General features: G+C 38.3%; 3 protein-coding genes across 7 annotated transcripts in view; all 3 read right to left on the bottom strand.

Moving 5' to 3' along the window:
* The window catches only part of rab11fip3 (RAB11 family interacting protein 3 (class II)), a 33,058-nt gene extending 30,798 nt beyond the window's left edge, over positions 1 to 2,260 (bottom strand). For all 3 annotated transcript variants that reach the window (XM_032574218.1, XM_032574220.1, XM_032574219.1), the window contains exon 1: positions 283 to 2,260. In XM_032574218.1, the coding sequence (XP_032430109.1) occupies positions 283 to 1,386 (1,104 nt within the window). In that variant the 5' untranslated portion in view covers positions 1,387 to 2,260. The remainder of the gene's footprint in view (positions 1 to 282) is intronic.
* A 2,172-nt stretch (positions 2,261 to 4,432) lies between these two features.
* On the bottom strand, positions 4,433 to 9,798 carry decr2 (2,4-dienoyl CoA reductase 2, peroxisomal). 2 transcript variants are annotated; one of them, XM_032573354.1, is made up of 10 exons: positions 9,582 to 9,798; positions 8,699 to 8,797; positions 8,518 to 8,586; positions 7,735 to 7,786; positions 7,516 to 7,651; positions 6,795 to 6,919; positions 5,973 to 6,066; positions 5,769 to 5,873; positions 4,839 to 5,027; positions 4,433 to 4,678 (listed from the first exon to the last, which is right to left on the bottom strand). In XM_032573354.1, the coding sequence occupies exons 2-10, from the start codon at positions 8,794 to 8,796 to the stop codon at positions 4,644 to 4,646; spliced, it is 903 nt and encodes a 300-aa protein (XP_032429245.1). In that variant the 5' UTR covers position 8,797; positions 9,582 to 9,798; the 3' UTR covers positions 4,433 to 4,643. The 2 variants fall into 2 exon arrangements, with proteins under 2 accessions (XP_032429245.1, XP_032429246.1); XM_032573355.1 differs by having other exon boundaries at positions 4,790 to 5,027; positions 9,582 to 9,797.
* A 1,399-nt stretch (positions 9,799 to 11,197) lies between these two features.
* On the bottom strand, positions 11,198 to 16,528 carry LOC116727717 (retinol dehydrogenase 13). 2 transcript variants are annotated; one of them, XM_032575323.1, is made up of 7 exons: positions 16,453 to 16,528; positions 15,267 to 15,385; positions 14,353 to 14,508; positions 14,175 to 14,279; positions 12,925 to 13,137; positions 12,727 to 12,828; positions 11,198 to 12,227 (listed from the first exon to the last, which is right to left on the bottom strand). In XM_032575323.1, exons 1-7 carry the CDS (start codon positions 16,503 to 16,505, stop codon positions 11,968 to 11,970), a joined length of 1,008 nt encoding a protein of 335 aa, XP_032431214.1. In that variant the 5' UTR covers positions 16,506 to 16,528; the 3' UTR covers positions 11,198 to 11,967. The 2 variants fall into 2 exon arrangements, with proteins under 2 accessions (XP_032431214.1, XP_032431213.1); XM_032575322.1 differs by having other exon boundaries at positions 16,328 to 16,518.
* Positions 16,529 to 18,281: the final 1,753 nt, after the last annotated feature.

The raw sequence follows: 18,281 nt of genomic DNA, 5'->3' as shown, positions 1-18,281 counted from the left end.
GCCTATTTTTTGAGTCTGTATACTCCAGTTAATGATTAATCACTTACTAAAATAGTCGATTAATCATGACGGATCCAATTAACCGTTTCAGAAGTGTATGTTTGATTCAGTAACAGCCTAAACCCCAGACAGGAACTGATGATGTTTTTAAGCGGATGAGCTAAACAGGCTTCCTGCAGTCGGACTCTCAGAGAATCAATAATAAATGGATCTGTGGATCATTTTACTCGGCGCTTCGCTCCGATCAGAGGCGGCTCCTGAAAAGAGAAACGGCCATCTCACCTGATCTGCCCCATAGGCCGCCGCAAACTCCAAAAACTCCTCGACGCGGACGAACCCATCTCCGTCTTGGTCCAAGGCGTCGAACACCGCTTTCAGAGAAGACACGTCGTCTTGTCTGGCGTTTCCCACTGCCGCCGGAGGAGGAGGAAGGTTTAAATCAAAAGACGCCACCTGATGCTGCCTCTCCTCTGAACCACCATCATCATCATCATCATCATGAACCTCCTCAGCAGTCAAATACAGATCCAGAGCCATTTCCTCCTGGTTTGATCGCGTTTTAGCAGCGAAACTACTTCGGTCTTCCATCAAATCCACAGAGTCTTCATCGTTTTCACTCCTTTCCTCTGAAGGAACATGGCCGATTACAGCAGACTGAGCCTCATTTTTTGGTACAACAGAAGCAGGACTGTCAAAATCCAACAAAGGTGGCGAATGGCAGCTCTCAGCAGAGCTGCTGGTTAAAGGCAGATTAGTCACTTGATCAGGGAATAAACCTTTGTCTCCGGTTTCAGGTGACAAAGTCTGAGAGGGAGGGAGCGCTGCCTGCTCCTCTGCAATCTGAGCGTTTAACTCGCTGGGCGAGTCCTGGGTGACCCCAGAGAGGTCAACCAGCAGAAACGGCTCTCCAGAATTCCTCCTGGAGATGTTAAAAGGAGAGCCGAGGCTTATTAGGTCGCCCTGATCAGCGACGGCGTTGGATTCCTCATGGGAATCTGCTTTTAAAGTCAACTCCTTCCCCATCACATCAGTCAGAGTTGGAGAGAAGAGCCACGACAAAGTGCTGTCGCTGATTTCCTCAAAACTTTCAGTTAAAGTCAACCCTTGCAGATAAGCGCTGGCTTGTTTTCCTTCCAGCTGCAGATCCCCACAGGAAAAAGCCGAGACTGTGATGAGGTCCTCCAGGGCCACAGGCTTTTCCACACTTTTCTGAGGCGTTGCATCGTCATAGTCACCTTTCCTGAAGTCCAAACCAGTCTGACCAGTACTGCTGGGACTCAGAACACCTCCACAGTCTGGATCCACTGGTTGAAATCCCAGCGGAAATGGCTGCTCTGGCTCCCACTGAGCATGCCCCAAAGGGCCAGAAACAACTGTAGGCTCCATCTACACAACCTCTATCGTTAGGAAGCAGCTTTTCAAATTCACTGCCATGTTTTCAATGGTTGAAACTTTGAATTTCCAGTGAACAAGAGTCAAAATATCAGTTCCGTTTATTAAAACAAAAAACAAACCCACACTTCTAAAACGTTACCTTAACGCATAAGACATGTTTTCACTCACAGCCTGGTTTTCTGTCATGGTTGCTGAGCCAGAAAACATCCAACATCAGCACGCTTCCTTCCCTCACGGCCTGCGAGCCGCTAAACCGCCGACATGACGCCTCCGAGCCGAAACCAGCACCAGCGGCTGCACCTCAAACGGTAATTAGCGCTACACGAAGCCGAAACGAGCTCCAGCTGCTGGGGTTGTCCAGCCCCGGAGCCGCCGTGTTTATGCCGGACAACTGGCTCTAACTCCTCCTTCGAGCATCTACCTTCTCCGCGGCCATTGGTCGAGGCGGCTGCTAGCCGACTAGCTACACAAATTAGCCCACTAGACTGCTAACAGGTTAACATTTTAGCCCTAATTAGCGAAAATGGTCAGTTTCTCCTTTTTGGATCTTATAATCCAACGCTATGTCTTCATTTCCTTCCGTTTCCTTTTTTTAAACGTCCCCCTCCCCGCTCTGTCCACCTGTGTCAGCCGAGACAGGCCAGGAGAAGAGAAGAGTGACGAGTCGAAACCGTTATTTCCTCCTCAGATCCGGCGTCGTTCTCCGGATCAGCGCCTCTCCTTCTCCAGAAAAATAAAACTAAGGTGTTCAAATGAGGTCAGGTAGATCCATGACGCGAGGTTCTGTCCACCGATGTTGATCACAGACAGAGAAAGCTCTCGCATCAGCATCAGCAGTGTCCCATCCTCCTCCTCCGCCTCCTCCTCCTCCAGCCGCATACGCTCAGCGATGACGTCAGACGCACGCATAGAAAATACCCCGCAGTGTGAGGTTCCATAGCAGCTTTCCACCGGAAGTTGTTTTACACAACATAACGCCGATGTTCAATGGAAACCGCATATTTACATACAGTGCTTCTAAAATATATATATAACCTTTTCTGCTCACTGGAAGATTTTAAACCGCATTAAACCATTTGTTGTGTTTTAGGTCGGCTAGGGCAGGGGGGATACCAAGTGGGGCCCCAGGGGGCCATGACACCCTCTCGAAATATGGCCACCCCCGAAGAATCATGTTTAGATCATAAAAAGGCATACATACGCATCTTCTTCCAAAAATAAAATAAAAATAAATCTTTAAAAATAAAACCAAATATATTCACTGTAATTCAGACGGCTACAAGAGATCTTTCATGCGTTCATGCATTTTCATCATCCAAATTTCTGAGTTTGAGAAGTTGAAAATTTCATAGAAAAACCCTTCAAATGTTAAAAATTTTGACTTTTGAAACTCAAGAATTTCCCTTTTTTCTAGAAAATTTCTGAGATTAGTCACAAATTTTTTTCTAGCAAATTTTCAACTTTTGTGGCTGAGAAAATATGTTGTTTTTACTAGAAATGTTTTTATTTTTTAGCAGATATTTACTAAAATTTCTGATAAGAAATTTACTTTAGTGACTTTAATACATCTTCACTGTCCCTAATGCACATATATAAACACACACATACATTCATACATTTTTGCTGTCTTAAACTTAAAACAGAGTCACACCACTGAGTCACTATAATCATATCCAGATAATTGTTTATGACTTTCTTCAAAGCCAATAGCTTACTTACAGTAAGATAATAAAAAAAAAACAGGGCGATGTTTCGTTTCATAATAATGAGCCACTGAGCTGCTTGTAGAAGTATTTACAGCAGGGGTCTCAAACTCCAGTCCTCCAGGGCCGCAGTCCTGCAGGTTTTAGATGTACCACAGGTACAAAACGCTGGAATGAAACGGCTTCATTACCTCCTCCTTGTGTAGATCAGTTCTCCAGAGCCTTAATGACCTAATTATTCTAGTCAGGTGGTGCAGCAGAGGCACATCTAAAAGTTGCAGGACTGCGGCCCTCGAGGACTGGAGTTTGAGACCCCTGATCTACAGCATTCTGGCTCCCCCTTCTGACTGTCAGCAGAACTGCATCACATTAAGACCGAATCACATTTTAAACCATTTAAATTAAATTCCAGCTTTAAACTATTTTGTAGATACTGGTGTTTTTTTTATTATTTACCAATTTCAAAAAATGATTTGCAGTAAGTTTCCATTTCTACCCAACAATCTGAAGAGACTGGAGAGAAAGCAAGTTGTCATACAGCAACAACTGAATAGAAAGATTTTTATTACTGAATAAATCAAAGGAAATGTTTTACAGTACTGACAGCTGGATTGTTGCTTTACCTACCACAGCATATTTCCGTAGACAGAAAAAAGAGGAGCAAATTTCTGCCAAAACACTGAAAAATTTCAAGATTTCTAAGATTTTTTTGAAATGTAAAAACTTTGCTCAGGAAAAAAAACTTTTGCAATTTTAGATCAATCCCAGGATTTTTTTTTTAATTTTCAGGTTTCTATGTTTTTTTTCCAGCAAATTTTTGACTTTTAAAACTCACAACTTTTTAAAGTAATTTCAGAAATTTTCTAAAAACAAAAAGCAAAAAACTATGAAATTTCTGAGTTTAAAAATTTTCAATGTTTCTAACTCAAAAATTTTCCAGGACTCACAAATTTTTGACATTTGAATTTCCAACATAGTTTTAGAACATTTTTGAAATTAATCTCCGAATTTCAGTTTTTTCTTGATAATTTAAAATTTTTCAAGCTCTGGTGTTTCAGAATATTTTCTAGAAAATGTCTGTGATTAATCTAAAAACTTCAGATTTTTTTTTCTTTTGCAAATTTTTGACATTTTAAAATTTTAAATTCAAAAATTAGACTTTAGAATTTCCAAGTTTTTTCTATAAAATCTCTAAAAAAAATTTCTAGCAGATTTTTCACTTTTTGAACTCAGAAATGTCAGAGGTTTATCAAGAAAATGTCAGAAATTAATATCAAAATGTTTGAGTTTTTTTAAAGCAAATTTTCAACTCTGAAACTCAGAATTTTTTTTTCTAAGAAATATCTCACATTTTTTGGCTGAAATTTACTAATTTTTTAATCCTAATGCATAGTTGTAATTCCTTATAAACAATATGAACATAATTTATTTGTGTTCTTCTCTACTAGAAACCTTCCAACACCTAAAGCAGCAGAATGCATAATAAACATCAAACATTGTCCATAAGTTGCTTAATTTCTTTAGAAAGGTCCTGATTTCTCCTGATCACTTGTCCTTCCTCTTTTCCGGCGACCAGTAACCTGTAGGAGCAAAATAAATATAATTATCAGATATCATATTTCTGTCTGGACAGAATCAGAGCCTTTCTCCGTAGGAACGTTTCTCCAGAAGCTGCACCTCCTCCTACCCACCTGGTCAGGAGGAGGACTCACAGCTTAGCGCGTTTAGAGGCGGCTATACCCAGCAGCGCCGAGACGTCGTTGGGCGAGGTCAGCCACGCCCCGCCGTCCGCCACCAAGATGGCGCCCGTCACGTAGGAAGACGCTCGGCTGGCCAGGAAGAGGGCGCAGTGGGCCATCTCTGTCTTGTTACCGGCTCGCTGCAGAGGAACGGCCTGGAACGAACCCGCGGCCTCGGCAGCAGGACCGCCTGGGTGTTTGGGAAACAACGGAAAGCAAGTCAGGCATGTTTTCTACCACGGAGCAAAAAATTTCTGCTAAAAAATCTTCTACATTAAAAAAAAAAGGGGGGAATTTCTGAGGTCCAAAAGAAAAAATTTGCCAGAAAGAACTCAGAAATTTTGAGATTTCAAAAAATTTTCCAGAAAAAAAACATAAAAATTTCAAAGTTTTAAAAGTTTGAAAATTTTTAAGAAAAGAAGTTTTGAAATTTTTAGATTAATCTAGAATTTTCCTTTTAGAAAAACTAAGACAAACATTTGCTTGACAATACGTTTACATTTTTAGATGAATCTCGGACATTTTCTGAAAAAACAAGAAGATTTCTGAGCTCCAAAAGTCAAAGATTTGCACAAAAAGACTCAAACGTTTCGGTGCTACAAAATTAGAAAATATGAAAAAAAAATCTGAAATGTTGACAGTAATTTTAGAAACTTTCTAGAATTGTTTTTTTCTCCAAAAGTCGCAAATTTTTGACTTTTGAATTTCTGAGTTTCACAAGTTGGAAATTTCAGCTGAATAACAGATTAAAAACAATAAATATCTGTTGTTGAGCTCATATGTTTAACTACTTACTAATTTAGCAGCAAAAATGGGTTTTTAAATTGAAAATGTTGCTCATTTTTCCATACGTAGGTTTATGATTAAATTTGCTATTAATTAAAAAACTTTAATTAAGTCGCACCACTAATCTAATGGGTTCAATGTTTACCGAGTTTGCGGTAACCCTCGGTACCAGAGATCGGACCGGGGGCCACGGCATTGACCCGTACTCCGCTGGGCCCCCACTCCACCGCCAGGTGCTTCGTCATAGCATCTAGAACACAGCAGCAGCAGCAGCAGCAGCAGCTTCCTGTCATTTATTTATTCATCATTCTCACATTAAAACAGGAAATAAAACCAGGAATGCTCCCACCGTTTGCTGCCTTGGCAGAGCCAGCGTGAACCTGCAGGGCCTGCCCTCGGTACGCCAGCGTGGCCGAGACATTCACCACGTTGCCGCCATGATCCTGGGAAAGCAGCCGCACTCATTAGCGTTAGCATGAAGAGGATAATTCACTGAAAAACATTTAGCAAACTTACTGCCCTCTTTTAGCAGCTAAAAAAAGTCAAATTTACATGATACTGCCCCTTTAAAAGATGCAAGTAATTCAGTTACAACACTTCCTCTTGTCATCTTTGTCGTTTCTGCCAGTAGTAATGTCCTGTTTGCTGGTCATGTGACTCGTACGAAGAGGAAAAAAAGTATTTCTACTGCAGTTTTGCGAAATAAATTCAATATGATTTACATAAAAACTTTTTTACTTTTTATACAAAAACAAGTTGTTTTTTTAATTCGCGTTTTTCCGTTAAACAAATTTCTTTCAAAATTTCAAATCCTACAGTTATATGATCAATGGAAACGCAGCTGCTGTCTGGAGTAAAATCAGACCAAACTTTCCTTGATTTAGCTTCATTGGAATTAATAAAACTATTTATATTTGCTAAATGCCAGACATATTGGCAAAAACATTGTTTTCAGACATTTTTTGCAACTGTCTTTGAATTCAGAAGTTTACATGCGTTTGGTCAGAATCAGTGTCTTTAAAACTGGATCCAAGTCAAAATGTCCACTTCCTTTCTAATAATGGCAGATATGTTTTCATTGATTTAAAGTGAAATGTTGCAGATTAAAGCACATTTTGAGGAATAAAAATGTTTTTGTTTTTATGAAAACAACGCAGATGGAGTCCCGTACCTTGAACCATTTCTCATAAACCACCTTGCTGGTGTTGAACGTTCCCATGGTGTCGATCTCCAGGACGGTTTTGAAAGCGTTGAAAGAGAGTGCAGAGGCAGGACAGAGGAAGTTTCCAGCAGCATCTGTGTTAAATCAGTTTTCTTTACTGTTTCTAAAGAGGGATTTATGTACAGAGGACCACAACTGACATAATGAAAAATAAAAGCGGAAGTAAATATATATTTTGTTTTTCCTTATATACATTTCTTGACAAAGACACACATATAAAGGGATAGAAAAAACAAACATTTATTGGTGAAAAGGAATGTGTGTGGAGAAGAAAAAATCTAATACATATACTTCTGCTTTTATTTTTAATTATGTCAGTTTTGGTCCTCTATATTCTCCATGAATGATCAGGAGTTCCTGAAACATTGCAAAGTTGAACTTTGCACCAATCTGATGGCTGAATAACAGATTAAAAACAATAAACATGTTTTTGTTGAGTTCATGTGTATTTATTTAATAATTTAGCAAAAAAGGTTTTTTGAAATGAGAATGCTGCTTATTTTATTGCTATAATTTAAAGGAATACTGAGAGAAAATGAGCGTTCGGTTGAATAAAGTGGCTATCTGCGACGTTTGCTCTACTTTCCCAGTGAACTCTGCTTCATTAAAATTGTATCATTTTGGGTGGAATTCAGGTGAACAGAACCGCGATGCGGGATAAATCACGTACTGTTGATCAAGATGTCTAAACGGCCAAACTCCCTCAGCGTCTCGTCCACAGCGGCTGCGATGCCGTCAGGCTGCCTCACATCGATCCGCAGAGGGAGGCAGCGTCGTCCTGAAGCAGCCGACAGCTTCACCGCCGCCTAGAAAACATTTTCATGAAGTCGACACAGAGCTGTGGCACATAGATAATATTCAACCAGAACTGGGCAGATAATGAGGAAACCTCTTTCAGCTTGTCCAGGTTCCTGCTAGCGATCACCGTGTCACAACCATGTCTGGAAAAGAAAGATAATAAATAATTATTGAACTTTGATATCAACAAGATATTTAGCAGAAGTTGATGCTAAAATGTGACACCAACATGTTATTTAGCATTAACTAATGCTAAAACACTACAATACCATGGTATTTAGCAGAAGCTAAGCTAAACTGCTACACCAACATGATATTTAACAAAAACTACCAACCCACCACCACTAGCGGGCATTGTTAGCTAAAATGTTACCTGCACTAACTCTAAAACACTAATAAACAATAGTTCCACTAATGTGAAAGTCTATAATAGCATGATATTTATTTGAAGACAGTGCTAACATGCTACACCACCATTGTATTTAGCAGAATCTAATGCTAAATCGTTAAATTCAACCATGTGTTTATACCCAAACATCAGTAGTGAGTGCTAACCCTAAAGCACCAATCATTAGCTTCATTAAAGCTAAAGCGCTACACCAACACTTTACTCAGTGGAAGCTAATGCTAAAGTGCTAATTTCAACAATGTTGATTCCCATCATCACTACTGGCCAGTATTAGCTATAGTTAATATAGTTAACTATAGTTAATATAGTTAACTATAGTTAATATAAATGTTGCAGATTAAAGTTAACTATAGTGGAACACAAACATTATTTCCACTGTTGCCAATGTGCTAAAATAATAATAATGTTTTTTTTGTTCCCAGCCTTTATTAACAGCAGATTAAAACAGAACAGGAAATCTTTCACCTCATGAAGATCTCAGCGATACGAAGTCCTATTCCAGATCCGCCTCCTGTGATGAAAGCAACTTGATCTCTTAAACAAAACAAGAACATTACATCTCTTTTAAGCAGTGTAACGAAAATACAGCATATATCCAAGAAATCACAAGTAAACAAATAAGTATTTGATTATATACTAAGCTTACTTTAGTAAATCTGGGCTGTAGATGTGTGTGTATGAAGCCAAGCAGTCATCTGAACCAACATCTTCAGGAAGCTCTTCTGTTCTTCTGTGTTCTGCCATGCTGATGAAAAACCCCAGAAGGAATCAAAGTGATTGTATTAGAGGCTAAATCCAGTTTATAATGTACGGAGGCTGGCAGATGGAAACACACAGCAAACTGTGAAAGGCGAGGCAAACATGCATGATTCAAACTCCAAAATACACAAAAACAAATTTTAAAAAGTTACACAAATAATTAGAACATCAGCACGTATGAAGCTCTGCAAAGTCCTCCAGACCACTAGAGGGAGACCATCACCAAATCCTATGGAACCAGAAACAGGAAAGACAGGATGAGAAGAAAGTTGGAAGAAGAAAGAAAAGGTACGTTATACTTCATGTTTTCACAAAATTATAGAACTCCAGCATATTTGAGTTTTTTCTTACTGCAGACTCCCCCTAGTGGTCTGGAGGATTTCCGTTTTGTTGAGCAAACTTCCAGTATTTCATACTTGCTGTTGTTTTCTTTATTAAAAACCTAAAAACTAGATAGAGAAAAAATAATGAATCCATTTTCTACCTATGCACAACTTTTCCAGAAACCCAGAGAATTTTCTGCAACAAAATGTAAAAAAGGGCTGTGAAAACTTTTCCAAAGCGTTGCAAGTCCCTGCTGCTGTGTTCGGGTTTCCAGTACATCCCAGTTTGAGCTTAAAAGGATCAAACTGGGAAGCAAAGAAACACTTAATATTGTTGTTTATTTTACTAAATTTTGGCCTCAAAGTCAAACATTCCTCTAGTTTATTACAGACATCTCTATAAAATGTAAACTTAAACTTAAGTGAATTTAACAGCCTTTAACTCACTCTGTTCTCTGCGGTCCAGTTAAAGTGGTTTCTGTCAGTTCGGTTGTTCCAAGAAATGAGCGGGTTTCGGTTCTGATTCTGGTTCTGTTCAGCGTGACTGAAGAAAAACAAACTAAAACCCAAATTTGTCACAGAGAACTTCTTCAGATCGGTTCCTCAAGCTCTGCAGGAGCACAACATGGACCTCGGACTTTAAACGCAGTCGCAGTAATTCCACTGATGCATTCTGGGTAATGAAGTATTTTCCTGTAATTGTTTATTTCTGTTCCTAAAGGTCTCATTACTACGACGGAGTATTAAATCTATCCTTTAAAAAAAACACACACATGGAAAACAGAGAAATAAAATGATAGAAAATAATACGAGAATAAATCGTAATATTATTCTTGTAGTAATATTTTATGGCGCAGATAGAAAAAAGTAATAATAAATTTCTGCCAAAAAATCGAATCAGAAATTTGCTAGAAAAAACTTGAAAACTTCTGAGTTTGATTAATCGAAAATTTGCTAACAAAAACTCAGACATTTTTAGATTAGTCTCAGAAATGTTCTAGAACAAAATTTAATTTCTGACCTCTAAGCGTCAAAAATATGCTAGAAAAAAACCAACAAATTTCAAAATTAATCTCAGAAATTTTCTAGAAAATATTTTATTTTCTGAGCTGGAAAAGTAAAAATATATATATATATTTGTGAGACTCAGAAATAGCTGTTTCTTCGAGCAAAATTTCGACTTTTCCATCTCAGAAATATCTAAGATTCTTCTTCATAAAATTAATCTAAAAAAAATTAATTTTTTGGCGGAAATCTCATTTTTTCTGTCTACAAAGGCCCTGATACCGCGTCGTATATTGATTTTTAAAAAATCGGAATTAAAATATATTTTTCTGAGGATCTGAGACGATTTGACTCTGGACTGAAAACCAGTGACTGTTTCTTTCATCTCCAGTAACGATCAGCTTCTCTGTCGGCACCGGAGAGTTTCTCCTCCTGTAAACCGACACCGAACCAACCGATCCGGGTTTCCTGTTTCCGGTTGATGCTCATCAGTCTCCGTTAGAGCCGCACGACCCGTCGGGAGTTTCCGCAACAATAAAAAGCTCCGTGAAATGGAAACCGAGGGTAATTTGCTCTCTGATGTGTCTGAGAGCATCAGCAAGCCGAGTGGTTCCCTAACTGGATTTGCTGCTTTAAAACGCATCCATATGGCGCTAAACTGGTGCCATAAAGTTTGTTCAAAAGAAAAATATCTTAAAAATGGAACAAAAAATATTTGAAACTGAAAAGAATGTTTAAAATACAATTTAAGAAAGATTTGAAACGTAAGAAAAGTACAACTATTCTGGATGTATGGAACTAAATAGGGGCCATAGAGTTTGTTAAAAAGAATTAAACTAAAAATATTTTGAAACTGAAAAAAGTTCAAAACTGAACAAAAATACTTGAAACAGAAGAAAACATGTAAAAAAGTTCAAACTACTTCTCAGATTCAAGTTTTTTTTCCAAGTTTCAAAATAATATTTTATAATCACAACATTTTTCTTTTGAACCAACTTTGTGGCCCCAATTTAGCTCCATACACCCAGAGAAGAAATACTCATCAGAAGTCAAATTTGTTTTCTTTCTACATTTTAATTCTTTTTTGCCTCCATGATGAACAACCAGGATCCAAACATCATGAGATGACAAACCCAAATAAAAGTAATTTAAAAAATATACTAAAATATATTTCACTCGTTTTTGTTTTTTATTGAAAAAAACACCTTTGCTTAGAAAAAATGAGAAACAGAATATGAAATAAAATGTGCCAGGAGTATAGACTTCTACAACAACGGTACAAACCCCCCAAAAAGCAAACATTACAAACATTAGAATAAATTAAAAATATTAAGTGACCTACAACATTCAAATAAACATAGCACAAAAAGTGAAGATGATCAATTATATTTGTGAATATAAAATTTTCCAAACAAAATTAAATTAATTGCCAGTTTTCTACAGCTGAGGCTTCATGTCATTTATTTTTAAGCAGCAGCTTGTAAATGTTTGGGAGACAGGGGGCGCTGTAGGCCAACTTTATTTAACAGAAACTCCAACACAGTAGTACAGAGTCCCTGAGCAAAGTGATTATTTTAAACATTCACCATCTTTAATTAAACTTTCTGCCTTTTTATTTAAAGGGTAACTTTAAATCCCGCTTTACCCCTAACTTTTGAAGTAGTTTTACTCTTACTTGAGTAAAATTTTTGGTTAATTTTCGTCTCACTTAATATTTTAAAAGATTAAAAGAAAAAGTTTAGTTCTTGAACTGCAGTTGGGTTCAACTGAAAATTAATCGAATGGCCACAAAATGGCCACAGTTTGTACCCCCTTGTTTTAAGTGAAGCTAACTTCCAGCTGGTTCTGGTTCTGTGAGTCCGGTTGTGGCTTGAGGCGGCGTGTCGGCCTGCAGGCCCACCAGCCTGCTGCTAACCTCCCACAGCCGCCGCGCCGCCGCGTCGTCCAGCGCCTGCGGCGCCGGTTCCTTCTCCGTCATCACATCGTAGTAGCGACCCGTCACGCCCGCCATTTCCTCTGCCACGGCCAGAAACACGCTGGGGTGGGCGCCGAGCTCCGGACTCTTCACCAGCATGGAGAAGAACGGGCCTGAGGAAGAGGATGAGGAAGAGGAGGCTAACAGCAAATAGTCTCTGATTATTTTCACCTATAATCAGAAATATCAGCAGATTTTGTTAGGATTTCTGATCATAGCTAAACATAAAGTAGTGGAGAACTAAAATGTTTTCAATTTAAAGTGAATCTAAACCCGATATAAAAGTTAAGCTCCGCCCACAAAGAATTTCTGAAACATTTCACCAATGTGGGCTAAGAGATTATGTGGGCGTGGCTAATAGTTGGAAGGAGCGGAGGGTGTTACCAGGTTCACAGTTTAATTTATCTTTTGTGGCTATATTTAGCAACTTCTCAGATCCACCAGAGACGAGCAACAAATTCAGAAACAGTTTTAAAAATTCAACAAACGACAACTATAGTGACTTTTTTTTTTAAGTGACCAGTGACAAATCTAGTCTGAAAACAGGTGCAGGCCACACTTTTCAGATGTTTCTCTATTAAAAACCTAATGAACAGTTCAGCAGAGACTCACTGAGAACGGTGGTGGAGAACTGCGACTGGTGCAGGCCGGTGTGTCTGCCAAGGTCCGTGGCTACGACCCCAGGGTGCACGGCGTTCACTGTCACTCCGGTGCCTTTCACACACACACACACACACCTCAGGTTAGAACACCGCGCTCATCGCAGGCCGGACCGCCTCCCACACTGAACACAGCAGCCAGAGGACTCGCCTTCTAGCCGCTTGGCGAGCTCCCTGGTGAACAGAACATTGGCGAGTTTGCTCTGGCAGTACGCCTGCTTCGTGTCGAATTTCTTCCTCTCCCAGTTCAGGTCGTCGAAGTCGATCTTTCCGACGATGTGGGCGAGCGAGGCCAGGTTGATCACACGACTGGGGGCGGAGTCTTTCAGCTTCTCCAGCAGGAGGTTCGTCAACAAGAAGTGGCCTGGAGGAAGTCAGAGGCTTGGAATAGGTTTACAGTTTTAGAGAAAGCTTTTTTACTGCTAGCAAATAGGCAATAAATCAATTAAACGCATGATAGATTAAAACAAATTCAATCATTTCCACCTGCATGGTTTATTGTTTTTCTCTTTTTACCAGAAGCTGGATGATAAAACTCTTCAGTCTGGTGCTTTGGTCTCAACTAGCCCTTTTTTGAAGGACAATTTTGTTTATAATTCATTTTATTTGCTGTTATGTTGATTTATTTTCCATATTTAAAGCTTTTCAATAAATCAAGTTCAATCACGTTGATTTGTACAGCATATTTAAAAAAGTCATAAAAATAAGATGCAGTCACAGATTAGAGAGAAATAAACATTACATTTTTAAAGCCCAAAATTACAATAATTCATATAAGTAACAAAAAAAGACAAAAGAAAATTTTTCCAAATCAGTTTCTTTCAATAAAAGAAACTTATAAAACTTTAACAGAAACTGCAGGTCTGTGTCTGGTAGATTTTGGGTTAAAATAGTTTGTTGTTCATTCAGAGGAGAAAATTAGAAAATTTTACTCAAGTAAGAGACGAAATACTTCATAATAAAAATAAATAAAAAATAATAATAAAATTGCTCAAGTAAAAGTAAAAAACTTCAGTGTAGCAAAAATACTCCTAAAAGTATTTTTTTTCATAAAAGTTACTCAAGTAAATGTAATTGAGTAACAGTAACTAGTTACTACCCAGCTCTGCTTTTTGGCTAGTGGAGTTAGCAAACATCATATTTAAAAATAGTTGGACTGTTCTGTTGTGTTTGATAAAAAGAAATATTTTGAAAATAAAATGCTGGAAAATATGAGGAAATTCCCCCTGAGGAAAAAAAATCTCCTCTGGTTCTTCTTGGTAAGTGGCTGAGAAACACGCCACACTTTTCAGATTTGTAACAGTGAAAATGTCTGGAAAACCATTTCTCTTTTATAATGCTTTCTCTTCGTTTGTTTTGTGCTTTTAGTGAAGTTGGATGAAAACACGTATCGGCCTCTACCTAAATGGTTCACTCCCAGCTGCATGTCGAAGCCGTCCTCCGTCTTCCCCGCCGGACACCGCATGACTCCGGCGTTGTTTATCAAAATGTCCACGCTCTTCTCCTCTGCAATAAAAAAGCAGGTTCGTTAGAAACTCTGTCTCATGTTTCTTCGGTTTGGTTTGGGGGTTTTTTGCACCTTGATTGATTCTTTCTGCGAACTCTCGGATGGACTTCATGGAGGCAAGGTCCAGCTGGCACGCATAAACATGCGGGTTCAGCGTCTTCCCTCGGATCTCCTTCGCTGCCGCTTCGCATTTCTCCATGTCGCGGCATCCCATAATGATCCGGCCCCCTGAAGAGGCAAGAAACAGTGTGTCAGAAGCCGCGTTTCCATTACAAATGTCAATGATATTCCATTAATGTTGGGGACTTCCGGTTTGACCGCAAGATGAAGTGGCCGTACTTTCTTCTTCTTCTTTTCCATTATGGCGGATCGCGCTTTCTGAAGCTCCCACTTTAACACTATTATATTATTATAAATTCGCTACGTGCTTGTGAATGAAACAATATTCATCGTGTTTAGTAGCATCGCCACCGGTCAATGAGACAATGACCAACAGAGCAAAAAAAAGACAACGGGAGCATCTAACGGCTATGCTAACGGTTATGCTAGCAGGCCATAAGAAATCCCTCAGCAGATTCAATGCGGTGTTTGTAAAGCTTGAAACAAATATTCCGCTAATTAAAAAGAAATTGCAATTGCGGTATTTCAGGTAAATAAGAAACGTAATTAAGATCACATGTGAATAAGTTTGATCACATGATAAATCATTAAATATAAATAAACATCGTCCTCCAACTACTTCCTGTTATAGTCTTCTTCATGGTTTGTGACAGTGGCAGAATCTGGTTGTTGATCATGTCACTGGGATGATGTCACTGTTCTGAGAAATACACCAATTTGATACGGCCAAAAACTAATAATAATAATAATTAAAACACCTGATCACCTGTCAAAACTTTTTATCAAAAAAAAATATATATTTTTTTTAAACACAGCTACTAGCAAGAAACACCCAGAATAAGTCAAGAACTGCTGTGTCTCCAGACCTCTGTTGGCCAGTTCTCTAGCCGTCTCCTTCCCGATGCCCGTGTTCGCGCCAGTTATCACGACGGTCTTCCCTTTAATCCCAGCCTTGCTGGGACAGCGGCCCCCAGTCACACGGTTCCTGGAAAACCAATTAAAATTCACCTTTTCCACTCAAAAACAAATTTTCTCAATCTTTTGTGAATAAAAAAACTGAAAAGTGTGGGGTACCTTTCTATTATATGAAAATATACAGTGATAAGATAACAGTAATAACAGTAATAAATATGCCATAGTGAATTGTACAACAGGAAGAGTAAATTCCTGCCAAAGAACTGAGAAATTTTTAGATTCATCAGAAATCTTCTGGAAAACGCAGGGAAATTTCTGAGTTTGAAAAGTCAAAAATTTTATGAAACTTACATTAGCATCTCAAACGCTCAAATTATACCTGAACTGCAACACCAAATCTTAAAAAGAAGGAAGTTCAAATCAACTCTTCCATCCATCACAACAGACAAAGACCTTATGCCCTACTGCATCCAAATGGAGCAGCAAAAGCAAAGGACACGGATTAGCAGCAATAGTTAATCAATTAAGTTTCATTTTTATAGCACAAGGCAGCTAACACCTTATGGTTTAGTCCAGGACTTCTTGTGGTGGAATTGTGAGCTGCTAGCATTAGTCTTCAGTCAGGAGCCTCTTGAGATTCACTGCAAGACTGACTGCTACTGGAGAATCTGTCTGCCCACAACATCACCATCCACAGCAACTTTTAAAAGGTGTTTAGATTATATTAGTTACAATATCTAATATTCATTTGGGATAAATAAAGTTTGGGATACATGTCAGTTCGTGTCTGGATACAACAAAGTGTTACTGATCCTAAAAGTCTGGCTGTAATCACACAATCCATTCATTTACTCTAATAATCTGAATTATTATGTTTTCTGTGGCTACAGAACCTCTAATTCTGCTACAACACAAAGAGAATGGCAACTATAGGAGCTAAAATAATAAAATGTGACAGCAGGTTGTGTGTAAAATCCTGACAGTTCCAGTCGCATTATTCTGAGTTACTCACTTGATTAAAACGGCACTTCCGGCCACCGTACCGAACACGGAAACCGGTAGAATATATCTGCTCATGGCTGCGGAGAAACGCCGAAAACCCCGAACAGTTTAAGAAAGTTTTAACGTCAAACTCACATCTGAAAACAACACAACAGAGCAAGGTTACAGCAGCAGCCTTTCTGCGTCATCAGCCAGCGCCGAGAAGTGGAATTATGGGAAACGTAGTACTGAAGAAGCTGAAAACTTATTCTAGTTCTCTGTTGTTTAGACTTTCAGATTCAAGTTTGGACGTGATAAAACAGAAGATTATGGGATGCCATCACAGTCAAAAATCAACAGCAATACTTTTCAGTTCCAGTTGCTATGTCATTCAAATTTACAGTTTAAATAAGCTAGCAAGCTAATTATTTAGTTTACAAACTAAACATTTAGATTGCTAACTAAATATTTAGTTTTCAAACTAAATATTGTATTTAGTTTGTTAAATAAAAATGTAGCTGTTAGGGACATATTTAGTTTACTAAATTGTTTGTTTGAAACTGCGACACTTATAAACAAATGAGCAACATGGTGAAAGTATGACTGAAAATTTTACCTCCAATTTTCTCTCTTATTATTGTTGTTGGTTTTTGACTGGGACACTTTATGAGTAATAGGACTGTGAAAGGTAGAAACAAATTAAGAAGTTTCCTAGAAAAATTTTGAAATGTCTGCTTTTCAAAAGTCAAAAATTTTGCAAGAAATAACTAAAAAAATGTACATTAGTCTCACAAATTTTCTTTGAGAATTTTGCAATTTCTGAGTTAAAAAAATTTAAATTTGCAAGAAAAAAATTGAATTTTTAGATCAATATCAGAAATTATATTTTTTGGCAGAAAGAAAAATGTGGAAATTTGAGAGTTGCAAAAGGAGAAAATTTTCTACGCTTAAAATTTTAGAAATTTTTAGGTGGAAATTTTCTCCTTTTTTCTCTTCATACAACGGCGCTAATATGTTGTTGAACAAAAGGAGAAGAACACGCTGTAAATAAAATGCATCTTGCATCTCAACACTGGACTCAATTTGAACTGTTTCTCTTTCCTGTTCTGCATGGCCGCCATCTTTAATTCTGTATCATATGTTTTCACTTAAAGTTGACCAATGGCGCCCTCTTCAGGATGGAGGCCAAAATACAACAGTGAAAAAAGGTCTAAATGAACTCTGTTAGTTAATTCGATGGATGGCAATTTAATTCACAATTAATTGTTTACATCCCTTGTAACAACAATTTTATCCATGATTGTATATTTTTGTATTTATGTTTTTCTGTAATTAAAAGAAAACCCTGAGCAGTTTCATGATGCATAACAAAAGTCTATAGTGGAAATCTTTTCTGTCTTCGTAGTTTCTAGTGCAACTGGGACACAGACTGACAGAACCTCAGAGATAAATCTGAGGATAAAACAAGGGCGCCCTTTATATGAAAGAGCTGGAGGAAGCTGGTGGCATACAAAAGTAAAAACTGGGGCAAGAAGCTGCTGTCTGGGAAAAGAGGAGTAGAAAATAAACCTGGAGTCTCTGCACCTCATACAGGTGTGTGTGTGTGTGTGTGTGTGTGTGTGTGTGTGTGTGTGTGTGTGTGTGTGTGTGTGTGTGTGTGTGTGAATCTTTGTGCCAGTTAAAGCACACAGAGCTCTGCCTTCAGGATGATTTATGACGCTCCTGTTTGCAGAATAACCTGTAGGAAACTTCTGCCTCACATGACGCTCCACTCTGAAAAGCACCTGCATCTAATTGGTAGCTGGCCTGGTTCGGGTCAGGGGTGGCCTAGTCCAATCCTCCAGAGTTACTATACTACCCTGAAACTTTTAGATGCATCACTGTTCTATCTATCTATCTATCTATCTATCTATCTATCTATCTATCTATCTATCTATCTATCTATCTATCTATCTATCTATCTATCTATCTATCTATCTATCTAT

This window comes from Xiphophorus hellerii, chromosome 10, assembly GCF_003331165.1.
Source record: "Xiphophorus hellerii strain 12219 chromosome 10, Xiphophorus_hellerii-4.1, whole genome shotgun sequence".
In the NCBI taxonomy this organism is placed as follows: Eukaryota; Metazoa; Chordata; class Actinopteri; order Cyprinodontiformes; family Poeciliidae; genus Xiphophorus; species Xiphophorus hellerii.
This window is presented reverse-complemented; position numbering and strand designations above follow the sequence as displayed.